Raw genomic sequence first — 25,874 nt, 5'->3', positions numbered from 1 at the left:
AATTTTGTTTTTCTTTCTTTCTTTCTTTCTTTCTTTCTTTCTTTCTTTCTTTCTTTCTTTCTTTTTTTTTTTCTTAAAGATTTATTCATTTGAGAGAGAGCGCATGCAGGGGGGAGGGTTAGAGGGAGAGGGAGAGAGACCATCCTCAAGCTGACTCCCTGCTGAACCAGGAGCCTGTCGTAGGGCTGGATCCCAGGCCGATGAGACTAAGACTTGGGCCAAAATCAAGAGTCAGACACTTAACTGACAGAGCTACCCAGGCAACCCAGAATCACAGAATTTTCAACTTAGTTCTGAAAAAGACTATTTTTAAAATAAGATCTTATCATATTTTTTTTAATCAGGAAATTAGCATCAAAGTAAAGAAACTACAAACCTCTCTGAATTTCAAAGGTAGTCACTAATTCATTGACATATCAGTTCAGCTGAATGCTATGAGTTAGAGAAGTAAATCTTTAGACACAAAATAGTTAACAAACATGTGGAATGTACACATTAACGATCTCCTTCACCAGGAAATACTTAATACTTATGAATACCCAAATGGTTACTCTATTTTCACCATGGCAAACTCTTACATATCATAGATCGTGATTTCACTACTCTGTAGCAGCAATAAAGTGTTAAAATGCCCATCAGCATGATGACACACATTCCAGTAGTAAAGCCAGCCTGTTTAAAAACACAAATATAGAAAACATATATCATCATGTTAGAATAAATTCATATGCAACCACATTATGTTACCCTACACTAAACAATTATGATAAAAACCTGACAATGTAAAGTTAAATATGATTATCTATTTTCTTCAGTAACTGTCTAGATTTATTAAAACCTTGATTGTAAATCTTACAAAATAAAGAGAAAAAAATTCAGGCAAAAAGTGTGCTGAAAAATTTTATTACCTGTTTTATGCCCCAAGGAATACTTAATATAGATGTTCCCATCATGGTATTCCAAATCATAAAACTGAAAACATAGAATAATAGTAGTAAAAATATGGAGTTTGACTCTTTAAACATTTTAATTAAGACAAAAATGAAAATAACCAGGAATTTTCATTTATAAAAAATTTAAGTTATGATCCAAAAAGAAGTTTTACTCACATGGTTACTAAACTGGTGTTTTTGCCGTATCCTTCAGTGTAACTTTGAAGTTTATAAGCAGAACCCAATGGACTATATACATAGCACTCTTCTGGAGCTGGAACTACATGATCTGGGGCAATCTAGTAAAAGAAGAAATGTTATAAGAGAAATGTTACAACCAGAAAATGTGCAGGATAGGATATTTTCTAAACATCAAAGGACCTGACTCTAGATACAATTCTTAATATCACAAACGAATAGCATGTATCCCTGATTAATGAATATAAAAAACCCTTTCCAAATGTAGTAGATCTAAAGGACCAAGAGTTTGGAGAATAAGAGCAATAAAATGTTCATGTGAAATGACAATGAATTCTTAAAATATGCAACTATAAAAATATTTTTCCCTTCATTTTCATGAGAAAGAAAGAAGAGTCAGTAAAGAGTGAGATTAAGGAATTCTAGATGGAGGAGATCGGGGGCTTAAGTGAGAGGAATTTCAAAAATCAAGTGGCCATTGAACTCCTCCTGGAATAGGTTTTAGCAAAAAGGTAGGGAACTCAAACTATAAAGAAATGACACATAAGGGGCGCCTGGGTGGCTCAATGGGTTAAGCCGCTGCCTTCGGCTCAGGTCATGATTTCAGGGTCCTGGGATAGAGTCCCGCATTGGGCTCTCTGCTCAGCAGGGAGCCTGCTTCCTTCTCTCTCTCTCTCTGCCTGCCTCTCCATCTACTTGTGATTTCTCTCTGTCAAATAAATAAATAAAATCTTAAAAAAAAAAAAAAAAGAAATGACACATAAATACAAGATAAAGAAAGGAAATATATATGAAAAGCATATAAAAAGCAGAAGTGAAAAGTGAGCTAACATAGCCTAAGGAAAAGCAAAGCAAGGATTCTTAGAGATGGAATATGCAAACAAAACACAAGGAGCTAATAGAGAGGCTGAAGACACACGGAATGACTGAATAGATATATTTTCTTATACACATAGTTCTCACCTTACCTCCCATACATATCTTCTGAATTCTACCTCCTTAGAGAGGAAAAAAAATTAGTCTCCTGGTGGAATTCTGCCCATCTCCCTGAGAACAGTCCTTTGAGAACATGAAGTCCCATATAGTAGTTAAAAATACAAGAGCTGACAGGTAAAAAATCAATGATCTTTTCTCTTTTTTAAAGATTTTAATTAACTAATGAATTTATAGCACATGCAAGCTGGGGGAGAGGCAGAGAGAGGAGGAGAATGAGACTCTCAAGCAGACTCCAGGCTGAGGACACAGCCCCACTCAGGGCTCCATTTCATGACCCTGAGTTCACAACCTGAGCCAAAAGCAAGGGTTAGATGTTTAACTGACTTAGCCACCCAGGTGCCCCTCTCCCCTTTATTCTAAGTAGGCTCCACACCCAGCATGGAGCCCAACGCAGAGCTTGAACTCATGACCCTGAGATCAAGACCTGAGCTGAGATAGAGTCAGAGGCTTAACAGACTGAACCACTCAGGCATCCCTCAACAATCTTTTACATTTAGCATCCACTATATAAATCTACAACTCTATGCTAGGTTTAGTGTTCAAGATAAAAAATACAGTCCACAACTTTAAGAAGCTTAAATTCCAGTTGGAAGACTGGAAGCAATTAGATAAGGGCAGAAGAGAGAAAAAAGTAAGGGTGGGATACTGTATTGCAAGAATGACAAAAGATTAACAGGGACTAGAATAGTTAGGGAAGACGTCAAGGAAGTGATAGAACATTGGACCTTAGTAAGTAGAAAGGATATGGACTGGTACAAAAGGAAAAAGTGCAGCGACTTTACGTATATAATTGCTGGTATCTTGCGGGTAAAACATGTCTTGAATGTTACACCTCCTGTGGCTTTGGAAACAATTATTTCTGAGAAATAAAAAGGCATATATGTAAATGGCTCTGCTGTTTTCTCTTTTACCCTTAACCATCCTGGGTCTGAGTTGTATTATCTTCTTCAAGGGTGTAAAAAGAAAAAAGGGGAAGGATCATGTCTGCATCAGGCAGGTGATAAACTATGATGGCTTGCAAAGTTCATAAAAAGTGAAAATTTAAAGTTACAGGAGGCAGGATTAGAAGCTAAAGGTTAAGAAGTTATAAATTTTTAAGAGTTACAGACAAAATGGAGAATTGGATTCCATACTCCAGCAGTAATGTAGGGCAGTGCCTTCCTTCCTTCCTTTCCTTTCTTTCTTCCCTTCTTCCTTCCCTCCTTCCTTTCTTGTTCCTTTCTCCCTCTCTCTCTTCCTTCTCTCTTTCTCTCCCTCCCTTCCTTCCTCTCTTCATTTCCTTCTTCTTTCCTTTCTTTCTTCCCTTCTCCCTTTCTTCCCTTCTTCCTTCCTTCCTTTCTTCCTTTTTCTTTTTTTTTAAAGATTTCATTTATTTATTTATTTGTCAGAGAGAGAGAGAGGGAGAGAGAGCACAAGCAGAAGGAGCAGAAAACAGAGGGAGAAGCAGGCTCCCTGCTGAGCAAGAAGCCTGATGTGGGACTCAACCAGGACCCTGGGATCATGACCTGAGCTGAAGGTAGCCCAGGTGTCCCCCTTCCTTTCTTCCTCTCTCTTGCTCCCTTCTTTCTCTCTTTCCCTCCCTCCTGTCCTCCCTTCCTTCCTTCCTTCCTTTTTCTCTCTCTTAAGATTTTATCTATTTACTTGAGATAGAGAAAGCAAGAGAGAGCGAGCACAAATTGGGGGGCAGGGGGCATCCAGAGGGAAAGGGAGAAGCTAAGCAGAGAGCCTGATGTGTGGGTTCTATCCCAGGACCCCAGAATCATGACCTGAGCTGAAGGCAGACGATCAACCAACTGAGTCACCCAGCACCCAGGCATAGGACAGTGCTTTTCAAACTTAAATTTTCCTGTGACAGACACAGGGATGTTGTTAAATACAGATTATGATCCAGTAGGTCTGGAGTAAGGACTGAGATTCTGCATTTTTAATAAGTTCTCAGTGATGCCAGTACTGCTGGCTTGTGCAGGACACACTTTTACTAATCAGGATCTAGGAGATGTTGGCAGTCAAATAATTTTCTTCTCTTCCCCATTCTAGAATTAAAATAGTAAGATAAATAAGGAAAGTTTCAGAAATAAAAAGGCACAACTCCGTAGAATCCTGAGACATGTGGTTTCACACTGTTTTTCCCTTAACCATCTCTTAATAAAGTAATTTTGGAATTCTCAGGAAATGAGCCTGTATGTATACATACATTCATTAAAAATGGTCATGTCTTACTGTTAATTCTAGATCACTATTTATTACTGTTTATACACTTTGATTTACTACAGTCAGTTAACAAAAGGTATTCAACTTGGTGTACATTGTTGACTTAATTTCCAGCCAAACAATGTCTATTCAGACTAGACTGGCCCAGCCAGTATCTTTGAAGCCTGCTTCCACAAGAAGAGCTTCTAGGTCTGAATTAGACCCAGAGACATTGGATTACTTCTACTCCACAGAGGACTTAAATAATCCCGTTGGAACTAAGTCTTTATGACAAGTACTGATATAAAGGCCTAGGGGAAGAAAAATGAAAAAATTGGGTAAAAAAATGACCAGAATATTTTAGAAATCACTACTTCAGCTATGCAAAAGGAGATGTTAATACCTCACATGGCTTTACTTGAGATATCTCAAGCCTTGTCCCTCAGTAAACACCTAAAGAATACTGGTTTCGCTCTCCTTTTTTTATTATCATCTATAAAAATATCACTTTTCCTCCCAGAATGTTTCCATTTTTTTAAGCTTTTAAGTTTCTGCATATCTCATATGTGATGATTCTTATAAGCAACCAGATTACTTCACATATATATATTTAAAGATTTTATGTATTTATTTGATAGAGAGAGACAGTGAGAGCAGGAACACAGCAGGGGGAGTGGGAAAGGGAGAAGCAGGCTTCCCGCCAAGCAGGGAGCCCAATGTGGGGCTTGATACCAGAAGCCCGGGATCATGGCCTGAGCCGAAAGCAGGTGCCCAATGATTGAGCCGCCCAGGTGCCCTCCAATATATATTTTTGATCCTAAAGTAATAATACAGATTTTAGAAGACCAAAAATCAACAACTATCGCCCATGGTCAAATCCGGCCCTCAACCTATTATTTTACAGTCTCTTTGCAAAGAGTGGTTTATATATTTGTTTTTTGTTTTTTTAAAGATTTTATTTATTTGTCAGAGAGAGAGAGGGAGAGAGAGCGAGCACGGGCAGACAGAATGGCAGGCAGAGGCAGAGGAAGAAGCAGACTCCCTGCCGAGCAAGGAGCCTGATGTGGGACTCGATCCCAGGACGCTGGGATCATGACCTGAGCCGAAGGCAGCTGCTTAACCAACTGAGCCACCCAGGCGTCTCTGGTTTATATATTTGTAATGATCATAACAGATAAGTGGAGGTGCCCCTCACTTGTGCTTGCTCTCTCTCTAGTGCTCTCTCTCTCAAATAAACAAATGAAATCTTAAACAAAAACAAAACAAAACCAAAAGTGAAGAATATGCAATAATATATGGCCCACAAAGCCTAAAACGTTTAGAATCTGCTCTTTGACTCGTTTTTTATCTATACAAGGACATTGCTAAATAGTAAAACAATATATTTGTTTATATGTATTTCAGTTTCCCACTCTAGTAGAAAAATTTAAAAAATTTTTTTCCCTTGTAGCTTCAAACTTGATAACTGAATGGACTAACTAGATCTACTATTATTTATGTTATTTATCAGTGACCTAAAGTACTTTAAAAGTAGTTTATTCTCCTCAGAGCTCTTAGGATTGGAGACTAGCAGAATTTAATCTAACAAATCTCAGGCTATTGTCAACACAGAGAGATTATTTCAAATCTCTCTGTCATGCTAGATAAGGATAAACTAGTCTGGGATGTTAAGATGTGTACTAATTACTATCCTGATTTTCCATGATGCCATCTGGAATATGGCCAGCAAAAAAAAAGATCAATCACTGGGAGTTTCCCTGGCTTATGCTGTTCACTGTTCATTTCAACTTAACTTTAGACAATTAGCAATGCTTGCCCCTTACCAGTGCCTTGTCTGCAGGAGCGGTGAGCCGGCTGTAGTAATGAATCCTCTTGTTCATGGCAGAGGCATGGTCACTAACCCTCTGAATGACATCATTCACATTGACGATGTTTGTGGGCTCTATATAGAAAGGCCTAGAGAAGGGAATATACACTTGACAAAGAACATTCAGCCAGAAATTCTGGAAGTCAGCCATTGAGGAAAATAACTTCTTGTCCTCCATTAGAAATGGGATGTACCAAGGCAAGGCATTCAGTTCTCACTTTGGGTGGGAAAAGAAAATGTCACAAAAGAAGTATTATCCAATCCAAAGACTAACGCTTTTGTCTCATAATACTATTATAAATATACTTTTTTAATTTTTAGGAATTTAGCAATAGAGACATAACAGAAAGAGCTTCAGTCAGATATGAAAAAGAAGTATATAGCAGCTGTTAGTTTTCAACAATGAAATTTAAACCTATACAGCTTTTAATATTCTCTCAAAAAGTTTCTGGCACTAAATCAAAGAAATTATTGTCATAAATGTTCCTATACTAAAGAGGAACTACTCTCTTCTGCTAAGAAGTTTCCACTCCTTCTTTATGGGCCAAAGCTATTTCTTATGACAAATAAAATATCTATTGCTTGGTTCATGTACTAAAGATTAATGATCTCAACTACCTCCCTTGTGAAATTTGTCACAAGTATTATCAAATGGAATATGAAGACACTACAGATATTTTGCCTCATTTTACTTTATTTGGACTTCATTAACAAATCCTATTATGCTATTATTTATGTATATGCTTCTTTCCCATAACTATGTCCCAATCAACTGCAGATTCTAGTTTTCAATTATTTCTAGTCATTAACGCTGCCAGTTCCTTACCAAAACTCCCTCCATTTGCTTCTAAGCTTCCAGTAAGATACTCCAAAACAGAAAGACCAGGCAGAGTAGCATGACTCTCAAATCCTTCTAAGTCACAAATGATACTGTGCCCCAAACTGAATATGCTATTTTCAGATTACAAAACGATCCAAATAATGAAGGGGGGAAAAGCTCAGATTTCTCTGGTTCCATATAACTCTTCTGCACTTAACAGTTGTGAAAGAAGCTTAAAATTTATGTTAGTCATAAGCTGTGATCATCAAGACAGTATGGTATTGGCACAAAAACAGACACATAGATCAAGGGAACAGACTAGAGAACCCAGAAATGGACTTTCAACTCTATGGTCAACTAATCTTCCACAAAGCAGGAAAGAATAACCAATGGAAAAAAGTATCTTCAACAGATGGTGTGGGGAAAATTGGACAGTCACCTGTAGAAGAATGAAACTGGACAACTTCCTTTTTTTTTTTTTTTTTTTAAAGATTTTATTTATTTATTTATTTGACAGACAGAGATCACAAGTAGGCAGAGAGGCAGGCAGAGAGAGAGAGGAGGAAGCAGGCTCCCCGCTGAGCAGAGAGCCCGATGTGGGGCTTGATCCCAGGACCCCGGGATCATGACCTGAGCTGAAGGCAGAGGCTTTAACCCACTGAGCCACCCAGGCGCCCCCCCTTTTTTTTTTAAGATTTTATTTATTCATTTGACAGGGAGAGAGATCACAAGTAGGTAGAGTGGGAAGCAGAGAGAGAGAGGGAGAAGCAGGCTTCCCGCTGAGCAGAGAGCCCGACACAGAGCTCAATCCCAGGACCCTGAGATGATGACCAGAGCGGAAAGCAGAGGCTTAACCCACTGAGCCACCCAGGTGTCCCGAAACTGGACAACTTTCTTATACCATACACACACAAAAACATTCAAAATGGATGGAAGACCTAAATGTGAGACAGGAATCCATCAAAATCCTTGAGAACATAGGCAGCAACCTCTTTGACCTTGGCCATGGCAAATTCTTGCTAGACATGTCTCCAAAGGCAAGGGAAACAAAGGCAAAAGTGAACTACTGGGACCTCATCAAGATAAAAAGCTTTTGCACAGCAAAGCAATAGTCAACCAAACTAAAAAGCAACCTACAGAATGTCTTACCAGATAAAGGTCTAATGTCCAAAATCTATAAAGAACTTCCTAAACTTAACACCCAGAAAACAAAAATTCAGTCAAGAAATGGGTAGAAGACATGAACAGACATTTCTCCAAAAGAAGACATACAAATGGCCAAGAGACACACAAAAAAATGCTCAACAACCCTTGGCCTCAGGGAAATACAAATCAAAATCATAATGAGATAATACCTCACACTAGTCAAAATGGTTAAAATTAACAACTGAAGAAACAACAGATGTTGGTGAGGATGTGGAGAAAGTGAGCCCTCTTACACTGTTGATGGGAATGCAAAGTGGTGCAGCCACTCTGGAAGACAGTATGGAGGTTCCTCAAAAAATTAAAAACAGAACTACACTATGACCCAGCAATTGCACTATTAGGTACTTATCCAAAGGATACAAACATAGAGATTTGAAGGGGCACATGCACTCCAATGTTTAAAGTAGCAATGTCCATAATAGCCAAACTCTGGAAAGAGCCCAGGTATCCACTGAAAGATAAATAGATAAAGAAGATGTGGAAGGCAGCTATGCTCACCAAAAGCATGGAGGACATGGGGAGTTAGAGAGAAGGGGGTGGGGGAAATTGGAAGGGGAGGTGAATCATGAGAGACTATGGACTCTGAAAAACAATCTGAGGGGTTTGAAGTGGCGGGGGTGGTGGGAGGTCGGGGTACCACGTGGTGGGTATTATAGAGGGCACGGATTGCATGGAGCACTGGGTGTGGTGAAAAAATAATGATACTGTTATGCTGAAAATAAATAAATGAAAAAATAAAATAAAATAAAGAAGATGTGGTGCGCATATATTTATATATATATGTATATATATATATCCTCTAGTTCCATCCACTTCCTTGCAAATGGCAAGATTTCTTTCTTTTGAATGAATATATATATAATAAAATATTACTTAATCATCAAAAGAATGAAATCTTGCCATTTGCAAGGAAGTGGATGGAACTAGAGGGTATTACTAAGCAAAATAAGTCAGTCAGAGAAAGACAAATATGATTTTACTTATATGTTGAATTTAAGAAACAAGAGACGAACAGAAGGGAAGGGAAAGAAAAATAAGACAAAAACAGAGACAGAGACAAAGCACAGAGACTCTTAACCACAGGAAACAAACTGAGGGCTGCTGGATGGGAGGAGAAGAGGGAGATGGGCTAAATGAGTGATGGGCATTAAGGAGGGCACTTGATGGAATTAGCACTGGGTGTTATCTACAACTGAGGAATCACTAAATTCTACCTCTGAAACTAATAATATACTATGTATTAAGTAAACTGAATTTAAATTAAAAACTGTGTTAGTCATTTCTGGAGACAGTTAATCTAATCTTGTGGAAATAAATACTTGAAAAACAAGTGACTAAAATTTTAGTTTGTTATTTTTCCAACTATTAGATATTAGAGAAATGATAGATAGTATAGATGTTAAATTTAATCCTGTCTCTCTAGTTAGTATACAAAATCTCTGAATCTTTCTTTTTCTATTTATTCTCCATCACAGCACCTAAATAGGATGGGTACTCTCCAGTTCAATCTTAAAGTTAAGCACTTACTAGAGCAAATATGTGGATATATAGATCAACATGACAGTCTGTCTCTACTAAGCATATCATTACTAAGTGAAGTAAGGGATGTCAATAAATCTGAAGGTGATATAAAGAAAACATGAAGGCTGGAAGCTGGGTAAACTATCCCTACTTATAAATTTGGTAGCCTTAGGTAACTACTAACCCTTCCAAAGCATTACAGTATTCTGTATAATTTGTATATCTACTGTGACAGCAGTACTAAAAAGCAGTGTAAAAATATTTACATCTAGGAGACAGTTCAGTCATACCTGGGGTCACAATCTACACAGCATTCATTTCTTTTTTTGCAAGAACAATACCCCACAAAATTCAAGAAAGAATTACAGGTTTAATGCCAACAAAAAAGACATTGCAACTGATCAAAGATTATGAAAGAGAGTAACAAGCAGGTTATTAATAGAGAGGTATAGATGTTCTACTTGTAGCTTTTTACTCTGAAAATCCAAATGTATTAATATCAACCACTAAATTGGCTTGAAGGCTTGCAGAAAAGCAGTCCAAGAAGTGCTACATTTTTTTGGCTCCTGGCCTCTAACAGAAGAGTTAACTGTACCAGATTAGTTGGCTTGGATACCTTGAGAGCAGAATGACTCTGAAAGTTTTTTTTTTCCAACAATTTTCATCGAGATGCTGAGTGCCTTTTCAAACAAATATTTTGGAATGTTTTCAAAACAGATTCTCCTAAAAAATATCCAACTCAGCATATTTTAACTAAATTATTAGAAATATACGCTTAAGGCTTCATCTGAGAGGAAAAATATAAACTACATTTCTAAATTGAACTTCAGTTGGCTCTGAAAATACTTTTAAAATTAATAGTATACAGAAAACAGTATTAAGAGTAAAATACTTTTGAAACTTGGGCTTTTTCTTTTGAACATGGTTTCATGTGATTGCTCCCTATCAGGGAGCACATTTCTTCCCAAAAGAAATGTGGCTCAAATGTGCCAAAGTAAAAATAAATTATGATATTTCATGTAGAAGTTATATTTGTTTTACCTTATAAATATGTATGGTCATGCTACAGAAGAAAATGCTTTTAACATTTAGTAGAAATTTTAAGATATTTAAAATGTGACTCAAAATCCCATATTTTCATTTAATACCCTTATAAACAGAGAAACGTTATTTCTACCTAACACCTTTTCTAGTTCCACTCCTTAAATTCCTTAAAAATTTTTGGCTTTTAAATTTGTCTCCACCCTTCTACTGACCAATTATGTTTCTCTAGAGTTTAACAACAAACCCCATGACTCTTTAGGTTCATACTCAATATGAAGACCTATGACTTAAAGCTGCTCCTTTATTCACATCTCTATGAAAGCTGAAGCACTCCACACCTGCCAGATTGGGGTAGGTTGTTAAAAAATGAAAAGGGAATCAACTATTCAAAAATCTCAAGCAAAACAGACATTCAAAATAATGAATCCACTGTACGAGTTTCTTCCTGCATGGTAAAATGCTATGTCTGACAAGAAGCATTTCAATAAAGACAGAAAAGAAGTTAATCAAGCCATTGCACCTAGAAATTCCTTGCCGCTACAATTAAAAATAATGGTGACCTGGAGCTTGCTAATATGTTTCTCACTTCCTCTGATGCTTATACAACATCATTTTTCACAAAAATCCTGTTCCACACTCCAATTTCACTCACTATTATCAAAGGCTGAGCACACAAATTTTCTCTGTGATGGTTAATTAATTTGTACTGGTTCTCAAATTTATTAAATATTATCTAAGTGCCAAGCAAGTATTAAGCATAGTTCTAAACATTTAACAATGAGTAAGACACAGAACCTGAAGGTTCATAATCTGCTGGAGAAGAGAGGTAGGTAAGCAATTCCAATCCAAAGGGAAAAATACAGTCAGAGAGTGACTACTTATAAGCAACAGTGGGAGCAAGAAAGAGTGAACAGAGTTGTGTGGTACTAGATAGGTGCAGTTTACTATGCAATCAAAAAGCAGGAGAAGCTAAACCATGTCTGGCAGAACACTGAGGAAGTTACAGCTGAGGTGGATCCTGAAAGATACAGAGTTAGTCAGAAATATATACAAGCATGTAGAAAAAAACAGGACAGTATGATGTATTTTTGGGAAACTCTAAATAGCAGGAATAAAAGGGGTAAGACACAAGGTAAACCAGGGCAAGAACATGGAGGACTTCACAAGCCAACAAAAGCTATGATCCTTTATGTTAGAACACCCAGCTGATTCCTTCTCCAATCTCAACCCTCAAATAATCAGTTATTCCGAGTTTAATCCACTGACATTTTTCTTCTCTATCTAGATTCAATCTCTTGGCGGACTCATCTAGTCACGTAAATTTAAATATCATGTATATGCTGATGGCACTCAAACTATTATCTCTAGCCTGAACTCCTGATTCATATATATCAGACTGATCTTGTCCCTCTCTCCAACCCCATCTCTTGGACTTCATTACTTACCACCATCGCACTAGCCTCCTCACAATTCCTGAAACACTACAAGCATGCACCTTTGTTACCAATTTCAGGTAAAACACAAAGCCTCCGAAGGCCTTTCCACTAAGTATCTGCATGGCTTGCTTCTTTACTTCTTTCAATTCTTTCCTCACTTGAGGAATAAGGTATTTAGCTATCCTTGACAGCACAGCTAAAATTTCAACCCATCTTCTCTACACTTGTCATTTCACATATTTTCTCTGCTTTACAATATCTCCTTAGCATTTATACTATCTAACACAGTATATACTTATATATTATTGGTTGCTTCCGGTAACAGCAAGGATTTTTGTCAATTTGGTCACTCCTATATTCTGAGGGGCTAGGATAGTACTTGGCATATCATAAAAGCTCATTAGAATATGGTGAATAAAATATCATATATCACTTTAAGAAAAAGTCCACTTTGAAATAATTTAAAAAAAATAATTCCATGCCCAACGTGGGGCTCGAACTCACAGTCCAAAGATCAAGAGTTGCATGCCCTACCAACTGAGCCAGCCAGATGCCCCAATATTTTGAAATTATTTACAGTCACAAAGAAGTTAGAAAATCAGTACAAAGAGTGGAGTACACTCCACTCAGGTTCCCCAATGTTGATATCTTATATAACCATAGTACAATCATCAAAACTTGCATAACTTTTATTTATTTATTTATTTATCTTAAAAAAGATTTTATTATTTATTTTGAGAGAGTGAGCAAGTATGAGAGGCGGAAGGTCAGAGGGAGAAGCAGAACCCACCCCCCCCACCCCCGCTGAGCAGGGAGCTAGCTGCAAGACTAGATCCTGGGACTCCAAGTATGACCTGAGCTGAAGGCAGTCACTCAACCAACTAAGCCACCCAGGTGCCTGTATTACTTTAGAATCAGGAAAAATGTTAATGAAAAGTTATAGGGATAATTCTTTCAACTTTTCTGTAGGTTTAAAATGTTTAAAATAAAGTGGGGGAGAAATGATGGAGGGAGTAATCAAAGTGTTAAGTACCGTACAAAAGAAGCAGCAACTTGTACAAATATCAATTTACTGTGTTAATTTAGTGTGTTATCTTCAAACCAATTAACCATTTTTTAAGAGGATAGAATGATTAACTGTGTGAAGTGTTACTGCTAAGTCAAATGAGATGAGAACTGATCCATGAAATGACCACTGGTGACTGTGATTTGAGTGCTTTCAGTGGAGTAGTAATGGCAAAGGCCTGTCTGAATTGGGTTCAAGAGAAAAACTGGATATGGTGAGAATAAATAATCCTTGCAAAGAGTTTTTTGTAAAAAGGAGCCAAAGAAATGGAGTGGTAGCTAACAAGTTAAGTATAAATACTTCAGAAAGCATTAAAAAAGCATAACAAATATAAAAATCACCCATAACCCCACAAAGAGTAATCATTAATAACACTTTCCCAACCTCATTCTTTTGGGCAGGAAACCTGAGATTCCATTGTATGTTCACCAGAATTGCTAAGATTTTAAAATCTGACAATACCAAGCACTAGCAGGAGGTAGAGTAATGGAAACTCTTACACACTATAGTGGGAATGTAAACTGCTTTAACTCTTATGGAAAAGAGTTTGGCATTATCTAGTTAAGTTGAATATTCACATACATATATCCTAGAAAAGTTCTTACACATGTATGCTAAGACACACATACAATATTTATAAGAACATTAATTGTAAGATCTTCACATTGGAGACAACCCAAATGTCTAACTAGAGTAGAATGTAAATATATATAAACTTCAGATAGTCACAGAATAAAATAGCAGAAAGCATGGGAAAGAAATACTGTTATATACAACTTGGATGGAAATTACACTACTGAACAAAAATTCTAAAATAATATATATAGAATGATCTCATTTACATGAAGCGCACAAAAAGGTAAAACTGAATTCAGTCTTTAGGGATACAGAGACAATAAATAAATAAAAGTAGGGAAACGGTCACACAAACATCTGGAGAGTGGTGAACCTGTAGGGAGGAAGGAGGATGTGTTTGGTAAAGGACATATGAGGAACTTCTGGGGTGCTGCTCTTTCTATACCTTGGTGTTGGCTGCATAGGTGTTGGTTTTACAATTATTTAAAAAATTGTCCATATGGGGTGCCTGGGTGGCTTACTCAGTCAGCTCAGGTTATGATCTCAGGGTCCTGGGACTGAGCCCCTGGTTCTTGCTCCTTGCTCAGCAGCAAGGCTACTTCTTCCTCTATCTCTGCCCCTCCCCATGCTTGTGGTCTCTCTCAAATAAATAAAATCTTTAAAAAAAATAAAAATGTATATACATGCTATACAGTTTTTTGTACATATATCACGTGATAAAAGACTTTAAAAATATAACTTGAATTAACCCATTCTTTCAAAATTTAGTAAGGAGATGAAAAGGGACCAAAAAAAATCTTGTGTATCATACAGAAGTTTGCTGGTTATCTTTTGGCAAACTATTAATAAAGATGTGTCAAACTCAAACACAAGTTACCTACTTTTCTATGAAAAGAAAACTGTTTAAAATATGCTAACTCCTCCTGCAATGGCAAGCCGCTATCAAAAGTATGCTATATAGGTACACAGCATGCATTAAAAACCTAAAAGCCTCCACATACTTAACTAGGCTCCACACTGGGCGGGGCTTAAACTCATTATCTGAGATTGAGACCCAAAATGAAATCAAGAGTCAGACACTGAAAGACTGAGACACCCAGGTGCCCCAAGAAAGTAGCTGCTTTTTAAAAATTCACACTGAGTAGAGAATATTCTGATAATGGATGTTTAGAAATGTTTCCACTGGGGTGCCTGGGTGGCTCAATCGTTAAGCGTCTGCCTTTGGCTCAGGTCATGATCCCACAGTCCTAGGATGGAGCCCCACATTAAGCTCCACACAGAATAGAGCCCTGCATCGGGCTCTCTGCTTGGTGGGAAACCTGTTTCTCCCTCTCCCACTCTGCCTGCATGTGTTCCCTCTCCCGCTCTGTCTCTCTTTGTCAAATAAAATCTTTAAAAAAAGAGAGAAATGTTTCCATTGTACATATTATTGCTGAAAATGATGTTTGTCACCAATAAAAACTTCTATCTGCAATTTTACATACATGGATGAAACTTTCTAACATGTAAAAACTTCTGAAGTTGTAAATGGCCTTTGAATGAATCTGTTATTAAACATAAAAATAGTCAAAATAACAACTGTAATAATGAGGCAAATGACAGCACTAGTATCTTGGTATTTATTCCATGTAATACAAACATCAATCAGTATTTTCACTATCTCTAGGTTGATATAAAATAAAACCACCACCATCACTGCATCCTATCTTCCACCTAGAAAAAGCAGATCCAAACGGGACATGATGAGTGACCTCAAAAAAGGAAGATTAGGAATGTGGGAAAAATTTCCAAGATAGCATAGTTCTCCAGCAACTCTTCCTTTTAACCGCCCTATGAAAATGTCAAAATAAATCACAAATTGTCCCAATAAACTTAAGTGCAATAAGTTAAGAATATCATTAACAATATTTTGAAATAAAGGGTATGTCTTAATTATAAATAAAGGGTAGGCTTCAGCCTGCAATGTCATGCCAATTACTACCCTCCTTCTTACACAAATCCACCAAAAGAATTTCTGGAAAAGAGGGGTGCCTGGGTGGCTCAGATGGTTAAGCGTCTGCCCTCGGCTCAGGCCCTGATTGCAGGGTCCTGGGATGGAGCCCCACATCTGACTCCTTGCTGAGCAGGGAGCCTGCTTCTCCCTCTCCCACTCCCCCTGCTTGTGTTCCGTCTCTCACTGTCTCTCTCTCTGTCAAATAAATTAAAAATCTTAAAAAAAAAAAAAAAAAGAATTTCTGGAAAAGAAAGAAAATTTCCCGTTTTGTAACCCTAAATATTCTCCATTTAAAAAAAAAATGAAGAAGAAGAAGAAAAATGCCAGGTCAGCATTTTAACTAAAATTTCCTTTCCTTTTAACTTCATGCCCCTGATACAGGCCTAAAGTCCTCTGGCAAGGTCATCCAAGGATTTTAACTGCTATAAACTCTAGGGATAGAGACTGAAGCCAGAATGATATACAAGGGGAAAGTACCAGGTTTCAAGGAGAAGTAAAAAGTTTTACAGTAAAAATTGTGCTTCAGAATCACTGAAATGCCCCCCAAATATATATTGTAAGCATTTTCTCATATTAAGAATTCATTTTTTTGGCTATTATAAAAGTTTATTTAACAAAAAAGCTCAATATGAAAATGCACACGATCTGATTTTTATATCGTAGTAAAACAGGTACTATGGAGAGGGGACATGTGGAAGCAGTTGATTCTTCTGATGAACATATCCATTGTTTAAACTCGTTCTAAGGCTTCTAACATGATGATACTATTTGCTCGTATTACCACCATTCCAATATTGTTCTGTTGCCCACTAGTTGCCATCTCCACACATTCATCTATCACAAGATTCATAAATGGATTGAACCCCCGCAATATTCCTTGAATATGTCTGCCACCATTTAATTTCAATGATAATTTCTTGTCCATAAATTTTTTCAACTCGGGTGGGTGAGCTTTGCTCATGGTGTCTACTCAGCGAGCTCAAAGATGCCTCCAAACGGCAAGAATTCCTTTTTTAAAAAGATTTTATTTACTCATTTTTAGAGAGAGGGAGAGAGTGAGGGGAGGGACAGAGGGGGAGGGAAAGGGACAGGCAGACTCTGTGCTGAGCTCAGAGCCTGATGCAGGGTTTGATCTCACGATCCTGAGATCATGACCTGAGTTCAGGGGAAGGCTAGAGACTGCTTTATTGTCCAAAGGACCATTTTGATTGGAACAATTATTATGAGAACAGTTTTATTAGAAGCAGTTGTGGGAGTAGAGTGAAATTAAGGTGAGTAGGCTTTACTTTCTAGCTTTTCCAGAAACAAGGCAAAAGGTATCCCTAGGAGTCACAGAGTCACAGTGGTAGGAACCATATATCTGAGTCCCTAAAACTCATTTTTAAAGATTAAGGATGTTAGATTATGTCAGGATAGGACAAATCCAGTCTATGGCATGTTTTATTGGATCATGGCCAAGTCCATGTAATTTTGTATTCTATGGCTATTCTCACCGCAAAATGGTGAAGTTTAATTCATAGGACCACAAAGCCTAAAATATTTACTATCTGACCCTTTACAGAAAAAACTTTGCTAACTCCTGCCAGACATTGAAAGTCTCCTTAGTGACTCAGAAGTGGAGATAAGGACTTCTATTCCCCTTCCTGGTGGGCAGAGGGGATAAGCAGGAAGGAGGCTTCATGCCTTTGTCACATCTATGTCAGGGAGCATCTGAATAGGTCTTTCCTTTAGAAATGCTTGTAACCAGATGTTAGTAAACTTCACCCAGTTCAATCCTTTAGAAGATCTACCACATATTTGTAAGACTATGTATTACAAATAAAACAAAATTCAAAGGAAAGAACTTCAACTTTAGTCCAAAAAAACTACCACAACAAATATCCTTACTCAGAGCAGTGCCTGCACAGATAAGCCCCCAAAACACCTAGCCATCAGGACTACAAATGGCTAGACTGTATTTCTAGCTGGGCTCAGCCAGACCCTACAGCATAGTTACTCACAGGAAGATAATTCCACAGGATTCTTGGTAATGCTAGCTCAGGATGGGATAAACCAGTATTTTTCCTAGTGAAAAATGAGTACTGAGTTAAAAAAAATAAAATCAAAATATTTATAACTGTTCATCATAGTGCTCCCTTTTTCTCAGCGTGTGTCTATCTCCTTCCCTGGAGGTAAGGGCTGTGTTTGAGCACTTCCTGCACACTACAAATGCTTAGTGAATGTTTGCTGACAAAAGTAAAAATATAAGAAAAAAGGACAGGAGGAGGCAAGTGGAGAGGGAGTGAAAGAGGCAGAGAGAGGAGGCAGGCAGGGAGATAGCTAGGGAGTAACAGGGAGAAGTAAAGAATTACACTGAATGAGCAGTACTTTAAATTGTATCTACTATGTGACCTCATAAAAAAAATCATAGAAAAGAGGGACAAGATGAAATGTACCAAAATATTTCAACAATGTTTACCTGTATGTGATGGAATTTATTTCCTTTGCTTCTGTTGTCAGAAACTTCCTTATACCCACCTACTAAAAAGCTCCACCAAGTAGAGAAAAAAACATGATTTGTAACATTCCACAAAAGCACAGGTGATTTAAATAATGCTTTTAAGAAAATGAGTTTTCATTTTGCATATACTACTTTTACCCTAAATTATAAGACTACTATATTTTCTTTTTTGTTTTTAAGATTTTATTTATTTGAGAGAGAGAGAACGAATGCACACGAGCAAGGGAGCAGCAGAGGGAGAAGCAGAGTCCCCACAAAGTAGAAAGCCCAATGTAGGGCTCAATCCCAGGACCCTGGGACCATGACCTAAGCAGAAGGTAGATGCTTAACTGACTAAACCACCCAGGTGTTCCTGAATGCTGTATTTTCTGAATAACTTGGTTCTCATTATAAAAGTAGTAGACCGTCTATACTGAAGATAATATGTAAGTTATAGAGGAAAATGAAAATAATCCATTAGAAAAAAATCATTTCAGATTTTGATGCATTAACAAATGCACCCAAACGCACACATATGCATGTAAGCATCTAGCAAAAAAGGGTTCCACTGTGGAAAAGTAACATGGGGATGGAAACGGGGAGAAGAATGAGAAAAGTAGACAGAAGAGGGAAGAGAATAGAAGAAAAATAAGGAAGAGATGGAGGGTATAGAAGTAGCGCTGCATCAGCAAGTGGACCATCCTTGTCACTGATATATTGTCAAGACCCTTGTCCCATCTACTTAACATGGATGGCACATTCTCAAAATATAATTTATGCAGCTCTGTAAATCAGCAGCCCTGGGAAAACTACTTTTCTATCTCTTGTTATACATCTCCATAATCCCTAACTATGGAACTACCAAGCTTCAGTAACCACTTCCAATTATTACTATTGGGCCCAGATCTACCCTTACAAATTAATAAACTCCTCACTTTGCTTTGTTATGCCTTCTCTCTCCCAGGACCACAAGTATCCAAAAGAGTCAATTCACGCTGCTATTCAGGGGTAGTATTATTGCCAAACGAAACAGAAAGAGGCCATCTGACATTATGTGCAGACTAGTAGACATTCTAAAAAAACCAGGGGCCGTGACACAGTGTGTTTGAAGGTACCAGGAATGCTGCTTATTTTCAATATCTACCTCTGGCCCACTGACTTACCAGAGTTCTTGCAATGTTGTCACTTACCAAAACAAAACAAAACCCCCTAACTTTTAGGTCAGGCTTTTACATTTCTAGGATTCTCCATATTAAAATGCAAATAGCTATGGAAAGGTAATAGACTAGGTCTCTGACACCTAAGACTGTTTACCATCAAAACACCAAATAGACAACAGATCCCACAAGAATAGGACAGATAAGAACTATGCTGAGTGAAATAAGTCAAGCAGAGAGAGCCAATTATCATAAGGTTTTACTTATTTGTGGAGCATAACAAATAGCATGGAAAACATGGGGAGATGGAGAGGAGAAAGGAGTTGAGGGAAATTGGAAGGGGAGGTGAACCATAAGAGACTATGGACACTGAAAAACAACCTGAGGGTTTTGAAGGGGCGGGGGGTATGAGGTTGGGGGAACCAGGTGGTGGGTATTGGGGAGGGCATGTATTACATGGAGCACTGGGTGTGGTACAAAAACAATGAACACTGTTACGCTGAAAAGAAATTAAAAAACAAAACAAAACAAAAACAGTTGATGAGAAAAAAAAAAAGAACTAGTGAAAAAGGGGGGACAAAAAGTATGATTTACCAAGAACTGCCTAAGAGGAAACTGCTGGGTCAATTATTGCCCTGGTGGAACACTAGGATACAAAAGGAGCATGAAAGCCCTATACCCTAGGAAAAATGAAAAAGGAAATGTTGATTGAAGAAAACTGAAAAAGGGGAGCTCAAAAACAAAATAAACACTTCATAATCTGGTTTTAGACTGGCTGGAATGTCCAACTCTCAATGGGCATAATCCCAGAGCAGCATCACAGTATGAAGCAATTCTGAATACCAGCTATATCTTTGGTTACCAGAAAGTCTGGGAAAAGCAGGAAGACAATCTCTTGGACCAGTGATTGCCAATGGAATCTATCACATACAACACAGGAGATTTCTAAACCTTCCTGTCCCTCCACGCACATTCCTAACTCCACCCCAAGCCAGGTGAAAAACTGAGAGGGAGAAGAGGTGTGTAGAGAGAAGTACACACGTATACTTTGCAGAAGTTCCTCAAAAGATCCAAATGGTTATGACATGTATTCCTACTCTACAATGACAAGCTTCATCCTCCATGAGTTTAATTAGACCCCAGTTCCACCAATGTCATAAGCAGATCCAGCACATTATCAGCTCAAAGGAGTTCTTAAAATTGTTACATTTGAATTGATAGATGATTTTGATTGCCACCTAGTGGAAGAGAGAAAATTAATCACAAGCTAAACTGAGGAAAAGCAAATTAAAATATCAAATGTTGTTCTTTATTCTCTGATGGCCAAACAAGTTTCCCAAAGTGTGGTTACATGTGAGATGATTTTTAGGTAGCACAAAGACCAATGCTATTTTAACTACTTGATATTTATCATAATGCATATTAGAAAAATGATGAAACTCATCATTTCATAAACATATGAAGATGCAGCTAAAAGCCTAATTTTAAGAAGTAAACAGATTTTAAAATATATCTACATAATAATACTACACAAGTAATATTATAATGGGATATCACCAAAGCTTTTCGGTAACTCCAAAATGATCAGAGTTAGAAATAGTTGTCTAAGCTGGTTCTTCTTCTTCTTCTTCTTCTTTTTCTTTTTTAAGATTATTTATTTATTTATTTGACACACAGAGAGATCACAAGTAGGCAGAGAGCCAGGCAGAGAGAGAGAGGGAAGCAGGCTCCCTGCTGAGCAGAGAGCCGGATGCGGGACTCGATCCCAGGACCCGGAGATCATGACCTGGGCCAAAGGCAGAGGCTTAACCCACTGAGCCACCCAGGTGCCCCTAAGCTGGTTCTTCTAATGGAAAATAACTTCCCTCACTGTGTCTGAGAGTTTTTTAATGCATATAAAGTGAAGTAACCCATATTTTAATAGAACTAACAATGTTTTTAGGTACTTCTTTTTTTTTTCATCAAATAATAGTTCCTGTTTTCTTAAGCAGAAATTATTTCACAAGCAAATTAGCATTCAATACTGCAAAGTGCCTATAAATATTTGCCTTCTTTTTTCAAAAAAGATTTTATTTATTTATTTGACAGACAGAGAGAGATCACAAGCAGGCAGAGAGGCAGGGGGAAGCAGGCTCCCCGATGAGCAGAAAGCCTGATGCGGGGCTCGATCCCAGGACCCTGAGATCATGACCTGAGCCGAAGGCAGAGGCTCAACCCACTGAGCCACCCAGGCACCCCAATATTTGCCTTCCTTAAAACATGCTTACCCAGGTAGTGATCTCATGATTGTCAATAGTTGATCCCTTCTCATTTTGACGAGTTTCGTTATAGAAAATATATTTCCATTTAATCTACCTGGTTAAACAGATTCTCAGGGAACTGTCCGAACTCCTGCCAATTGGAATGCACTTTAATGACCTATATTCTATTGTCACAGTGGTCAATTATTTATCATAGAATTTAGATGTTTCAAGAAAATCCTGAGTATTCAATCAGCATTCATAAGTTTTTGTATTCACTTGATGTTGGAATACACAAGTGAAAATTTTAAGATTCATTTCATTATCTTCTGTGGTGGCCACTATGTAAATGACAACGATACATTTCTTTATGACAAATTTCACATTGCCATCTCTAGCTTCAATCCTCCTTTATCTCTTGGATTGGAACCTACTGCCTCTGTTAACAAGATTAAGACTCTGTGGCCAAGGAACTCTAGGGTAGTTGAATGGTTGGGTATTTACCCAACAGCCTCTGTATTCAAGCACTGTTTCTCTCTGAGGAGGCAACCACTCTTAAAACTTACTACTTATTCTTCCAGAATCATTTATACATATTGTAGCATACACAGTTTTAGAATTTATTTTTACCCAAATGATAGTACACTACACTGTTCTGTACTTTTTCTGATTTAACAAAACAAGTTGAAGATTTGTTTCTTTTTGATATGTAATAAAGCCACTTCCTTCGTTTTAATGGGTGAAAAATATTCTATTATATCAATGTGCCAAAATTTATTTATCTAGTCCTCTAAGAAAAGACATTCTGGTTGTTTTAAATCTTAGACTATTTAAAAAAAAATACTGCATTAAATAACCTTGTACATGTATTATTTGATATTGTGAGTTAATGCTTAGAAGTGAAACTGCTGGGCCATACAAACTTTGGAGTTGGCTGCTGGCACTTTTGGGGGTTGAGGGAGACATTAAATTTATGGACTAAAATTTAAAGAGCATTAAGACTGTATTTTAGAGTCCTTCCACTGACTGCAAAATATGCCTTTTCATTATATGTCATATTTTACCAATTCTTATACGTTTTTAAAATATGGACATATCTCATAATCCAGAACATCTCTTAATCACTATCAGCCAGGTGGTTGTCATAAATGTAATTATTCCTGGTGGTATGACAGTTAATTGTAAATGACTGGTATATTGTAAATTACAGATAAATTATAAATGACTGGTGATTTCAGTCATCAAACCATTTAAGGACCATTTGAGAAGAAATAAGAATATTATTGTCAGAAAACCTGTGACACCTTCTGGTAAGATTAGGAAAGTGCAAGCATCCAAACTAAAGAAAGTGCCAGTGATTTGAAAGAAAATTCTCTTAACAAGTACTACATTATTACATTCTTAATGATACAAAGGACAACAGGGTGTTGGAGGGGAAACAAAAAACAATTTTGATGACACCAAGTTAGAAAACTGATTGCAAAGGATCATATTCTAAATGTGAAGTATCAGTAAGTAATATCTTAACTGAAATATTTTGTTTTCGTTTTTATAATTGCATAAGAGATATACGATAAAATACCAAATAAGTTCAAGGGTTCTTTTAGTAAATTAAAAAAAAATCTCTAAGTCCTAAGACATTACTTCACAGGTATACTGGTAGCAGTTTATCTTTGTGTTAAATTACAAAAAGAAAGAACAGTTCAACTCACAGTCAGCTTCTCATATATGGAAAAACACTCTAAATCTTATTTTGAAGTTTCTCTCATGTAGATTTTGCACACTGTTAGGCTACTCTTACTTCTTCTTTTCTCCCATTACACCTTATTACTGGAATACTACTTATTTTTGTTTATTTTATGAACAGCCACTTTACTGAATTCTCTATAATTTCTTAGTGGATTCTTTCGGGTTTTCTAGGTATGCAATGAAATAAATTTTAAACTCAAATGATCTTAAACTATTTGCTGGAATTTAAGCTCTGTGAAGGTTAGGATTATGTATTAATTCTACTGTTTTATCCCCCGTACCTAGTATATTACCTTGCAGAAAGCAGGAAATCAATATATATTTGTTAAATGAATTACATAAATGCATCTTACTTTGTAAAATTTAATCCAACCCCTTCTACAACACAAATGGTGAGCTTAAATATAAAAGATTAAAGTGTATTCATATTTTTTCCCTTCCACATACAAACATATAGATGCTGTTAAGTAACTGGATATTTTATATTCAAAGCTATATGTATTTGGCTACATAGTTCTAGTCTAATAATTTAAAACTCTAGTTATGAAATAAATGTTTTATTTTAATCACTTACCTTTTGGATCTTAGATCGGATGAATCAAACTGGATATTCATAGGTCCAGGATTTATTATTTCATGATTGACCTCCGGGATGAGAAGATGCCTAGAATCACTATCCATATCTGCCACTTTTCTTAGCCTCTAAACACTGATGAAGTCAGTCCTATATAAATAAGAAAGGATAAAAACTATAAAACTTAATTAAAATTACTTTATTACTAACAAGTAATACATTTGCATGCATAAGATATTGGGAATATATAGGAGTTTGCTAATGATATTTTAATGAGGTTTTTGCCTGAAATCTTTTATCAGAAATTAGCTAGCTGAATTGGAGTTACTGTTTATTTTTCAGCTTACTAAAAAATAAGTGGGGCAATTGCCCAAATCTGTTTCTAGTAATAAAACAGATTAGACTATTGGGGCGCCTGGTGGCTCAGTGGGTTAAAGCCTCTGCCTTCGGCTCAGGTCATGATCCCAGGGTGCTGGCATCGAGCCCCGCATCAGGCTCTCTGCTCAGCCAGAAGCCTGCTTCCTCCTCTCTCTCTGCCTGCCTCTCTGCCTGCTTGTGATCTCTGTCAAATAAATAAATAAAATCTTAAAAAAAAAAACAAAACAAAAACAGATTAGGCTATTTGGACCCATTTTCCTGTAGAAAACAACTATAAAAATATTGGGTAAAATACAGAAAACATCTTTTGAAAAGCATCAAAAATAATGATGGTAATCAGGCGATTAGTAGGTACAGTTAAGGAACCTAGTGAGGTAAACAGCTCGAGAAACTGCTTCTGCCCACAGAGTATTTGTTGTACCAGGAGAAAATGGGATTGAGGTTTTCAAGGCCTTGTGAAGTACTAGGAAAATAGGAGATAAAACCTGGGATTCAGGGACGCCTGGGTGGCTCAGTGGGTTAAGCCGCTGCTTTCGCTCGGGTCATGATCTCAGGGTCCTTGGATCGAGTCCCACATCGGGTTCTCTGCTCAGCGGGGAGCCTGCTTCCTCCTCTTTCTCTGCCTGCCTCTCTGCCTACTTGTAATCTCTGTCAAATAAATAAATAAAATCTTTAAAAAACAAACAAACAAACAAACAAAAACCTGGGATTCACCCAAAGTAAGGAATGATGTAATAAGAAATCATGCCCTTTCCCTTCTCCCAGTAACAGAGTAGAGAGTACAAAGATCTTTACCATTGCACTGGGGATTAACAAGCAGTAGAAGTGCCTCACTCCCTCACAAGGGAACTACAAACAAGATTTCTTGACCATGCCCATAGGCAGCGTGTGTGTGCACACATGTGCTTGCAGGCATGCATCTGTGGAGGAGGAAGTATTCCATACCAGAAACTGTGCTTCATGTGGATTTACAGAAGGTCAAAGAATACTTAAAGCCAGGAATTTAACTTAAGGTTAATTTGCTTGGTAGGATTTCTAGGTAACTGCTAGAAACAAACAAATATAAATCTTTTCTGTGAGGACACACCTTGATTCTATGCCTCAAAGAAGACCTGCTAACAATCTTCCAAGGACACTGAATAGTACACAGTAAAAAATAATCTAGCAGGCAAAGAAATAAAATGCTTCTAGTGAGAACCAGGAGAAACATGAGCAGAAATAGATTCATAAAGACTTCAACTATAGGAATTATCAAAATAATACTAGAAAACAATTATGCTTCCCATCTTTAAATAAAAAACAAAGTGGATATATACACAATGGAATACTATTCAGCCAAAAAAATAAGAAATCTTGCCATCTGCAGACATGGTTGGATCTAGAGAGGGTAATACTAAGCAAAGTAAGCCAGTCAGAGAAAGACCAATCTATATGGTATCATTCACAGATACA

At 37.2% G+C, this 25,874-nt stretch overlaps 2 protein-coding genes across 9 annotated transcripts in view; both read right to left on the bottom strand.

The window, feature by feature from the left end:
* The window catches only part of SLC38A9 (solute carrier family 38 member 9), an 80,189-nt gene that overhangs the window by 41,215 nt on the left and 13,100 nt on the right, over positions 1-25,874 (bottom strand). For 3 of the 8 annotated variants that reach the window (XR_004284004.1, XM_032336218.1, XM_032336217.1), the window contains 5 exons: positions 24,045-24,194; positions 6,140-6,272; positions 1,110-1,231; positions 909-972; positions 579-672 (listed from right to left, as the gene is read on the bottom strand). Coding sequence is in view for 7 of the 8 variants with exons in the window: in XM_032336218.1 (XP_032192109.1) it covers positions 579-672; positions 909-972; positions 1,110-1,231; positions 6,140-6,272; positions 24,045-24,151 (520 nt within the window). In the remaining variant the exon portion in view is untranslated. The other 5 variants (XM_032336223.1, XM_032336219.1, XM_032336220.1 and 2 more) reach the window with 5 other exon arrangements.
* On the bottom strand, positions 16,188-16,894 carry LOC116586363 (small nuclear ribonucleoprotein G-like). Its single transcript, XM_032336224.1, has one exon. The coding sequence runs from the start codon at positions 16,804-16,806 to the stop codon at positions 16,576-16,578; it is 231 nt and encodes a 76-aa protein (XP_032192115.1). The 5' UTR covers positions 16,807-16,894; the 3' UTR covers positions 16,188-16,575.

The sequence above is a fragment of the Mustela erminea genome, chromosome 3, assembly GCF_009829155.1.
Source record: "Mustela erminea isolate mMusErm1 chromosome 3, mMusErm1.Pri, whole genome shotgun sequence".
In the NCBI taxonomy this organism is placed as follows: Eukaryota; Metazoa; Chordata; class Mammalia; order Carnivora; family Mustelidae; genus Mustela; species Mustela erminea.
Note: the sequence above shows the minus strand (reverse complement) of the source record. Positions and strands in the feature narration are given on the sequence as shown.